The sequence below is a fragment of the Nicotiana attenuata genome, unplaced genomic scaffold, assembly GCF_001879085.1.
Source record: "Nicotiana attenuata strain UT unplaced genomic scaffold, NIATTr2, whole genome shotgun sequence".
Lineage (NCBI taxonomy): Eukaryota > Viridiplantae > Streptophyta > Magnoliopsida > Solanales > Solanaceae > Nicotiana > Nicotiana attenuata.
Genome location: NW_017700372.1, coordinates 1 through 2,208, shown reverse-complemented (window position 1 = coordinate 2,208; position 2,208 = coordinate 1). Strand labels below are relative to the sequence as shown.

The following is a 2,208-nucleotide window of genomic DNA, read 5'->3' as shown; positions in this document are numbered from 1 at the left end:
GCTTTGGAAACTCCAGATCTAGGCAGGATAGTCGAAGATCGAGCTCGAATGGCCATGGCTGGCCGGACAGAGGTTGAAGGCGACCGGAGAACAGCCATCGAGCAACGACTTGGTCGAGACCCCTTCAAGATCTGGTCATAGGACCTCAGAGATGAGCGCATAGAAGCCATGGGAGGCCGGTATAGGCCTCCGATGAGTCTGGAAAGCCATGGATTAGGGTTTCGGTGAGAGGCGACGGCTAGGGTTTGAGGTGAGTTGAGAGAGAGTTGAGAAAAGAGGAGGATTCAGAGGCGGCGTATTGTGAGGAATGGGGTAGGGTTTGGGGTCGTTTGAAATTAAAAAAGGAAAGGGGAGGTCTGGGCCATTGATCAAAAATGATCAACGGCTCAGATTAAAAGAAAGCGGGCGGTTTTGATTTAATGGGTACTGGGTCGGGTTGATTGGATAATTGGGCTGGGGTGATTTGGGCTCAATTGGGGCTGAATTGGGTTATCAATTTTGCTATAATTGAAATGCATTGGGGCTAAAAAATATGCAAAAATTACCTTACTTATATTTTGGTGTAAACATGAGAATGAAATAAGTTACTCACCAAAAATGATAATTTGGGAATAATTTTGGATTTTTGTGGTATTAAAACAGGCAATAAATTGGTTTAAAAATCATGAAAAATACCAAAACTCATGGGTGTGCTTATATATGCACACATATGCTATTTTGGAAGTATTTTGGGTACAAAAATACATAGGGAAAAATTGGGTATCAACAGCTGCCCCTCTTTACCCGGGAAGGATGAAAGAGTTGTCGGATAAAGATATGATGGCCAATTTTGACCGGAAGCGGCGATTTGAAAAGAATTTGACCGAGCTCTGGTTTCTGAGCTGCCTACATATCCCTGGTTTTACAGGAATCAGGCCGTATGTAGTTCAGGAACCATTGACGGAACATGCCGATGGCGATTCGAAAGAGACGGGCACGATGTTTTAGGGGGGCAAGAGGTATTTGAAACTTGATCGGCGGTGGGGACTAGAGCGGGATCGCTCCTACTGAGACGGTCATGCTAGGGGCCCCTTACGGACCAAGCACTATATCAACATAAGGCCTGAAGGCCTCCTCACATCACACGTTTTCGCACCCCCCGGAGCCATAATCAGTGATGGTGGCTCCTATTTTTGCAATAGAGCGTTTGCACGTCTGTTGGAGAAGTATGGAGTTCGCCACAAGGTAGCCTCACCGTACCACCCACAAACAAGCGGGCAGGTGGAAGTGTCCAATAGGGAAATCAAAAGTGTCCTCTCAAAAACAGTGAATGCAACAAGAACTGATTGGGCAAGGAAGCTGGATGATGCATTATGGGCATACCGCACAGCCTTCAAAACTCCAATTGGTATGTCGCCATACAAGTTGGTATTTGAAAAGGCATGCCACCTTCCGGTTGAGCTAGAACACAAAGCACTGTGGGCACTGCAGCAGCTGAACTTAAACATGGAGACAGCGGGCACCAACAGAGTTAATGGGTTGCATGAGCTTGAGGAATTCCGGTTCCAGGCATTCGAGAGTGCTAGACTATATAAAGAAAGGATGAAACTGATGCATGACAAGCACATCTTGGATCGGAACTTCAAACCCGGAGAATTAGTGCTGCTATATAACACAAGATTGAGGCTGTTCCCGGGTAAGTTAAAGTCCTGATGGTCAGAACCGTTCAGAGTGGTACAAATGTTCCCAAGTGGAGCTGTGGAGATTGAATCTGAAGATGGGACGAACAAATTCACAGTAAATGGGCAGAGGTTGAAATATTACCTTGGAATGACTGAAGAAAAAGCGGACAGCGTGGTGATAACGTTGGAGGTGCCCCAATAAACAAATAAGGAGTGATGATATGAGCCTGCGTCGTGTCGCGACGTTAAATCAGGCGCTGCGTGGGAGCCAACCCATGTTTTCTTTTGCTTTTATGTTGTACTTGATGTGTATGAAACTAACCCCCTTGTAAAAAAAATTTAAAAAATTTAAAAAATAAAAAATAATAATAATTCAGAAGCCTGTGACCGCGACGGCGGAAAATTCGACATATTCTGTCTCTGGGCACCGCGACCGCGGTGAAACACGCCTAATTTGCCCGCCCAGGTAAGTCCACTTAACTTTGTATTTTATTTTTTTTTCTTTTTTTTTCTCTTTCTTCTTTTTCTATTCTAACTCGACCGCCCC

At 45.1% G+C, this 2,208-nt stretch overlaps 1 protein-coding gene across 1 annotated transcript; it reads left to right on the top strand.

Annotated features, from left to right (window-relative positions):
- Window positions 1-1,389: 1,389 nt before the first annotated feature.
- On the top strand, window positions 1,390-2,127 carry LOC109222748 (the record flags this gene model as incomplete). The annotated part of the gene is made up of 3 exons (XM_019387066.1): window positions 1,390-1,675; window positions 1,757-1,851; window positions 2,039-2,127. Coding segments are annotated over exons 1-3 (470 nt in total), but the record flags the coding sequence as incomplete, so codon positions are not given.
- Window positions 2,128-2,208: the final 81 nt, after the last annotated feature.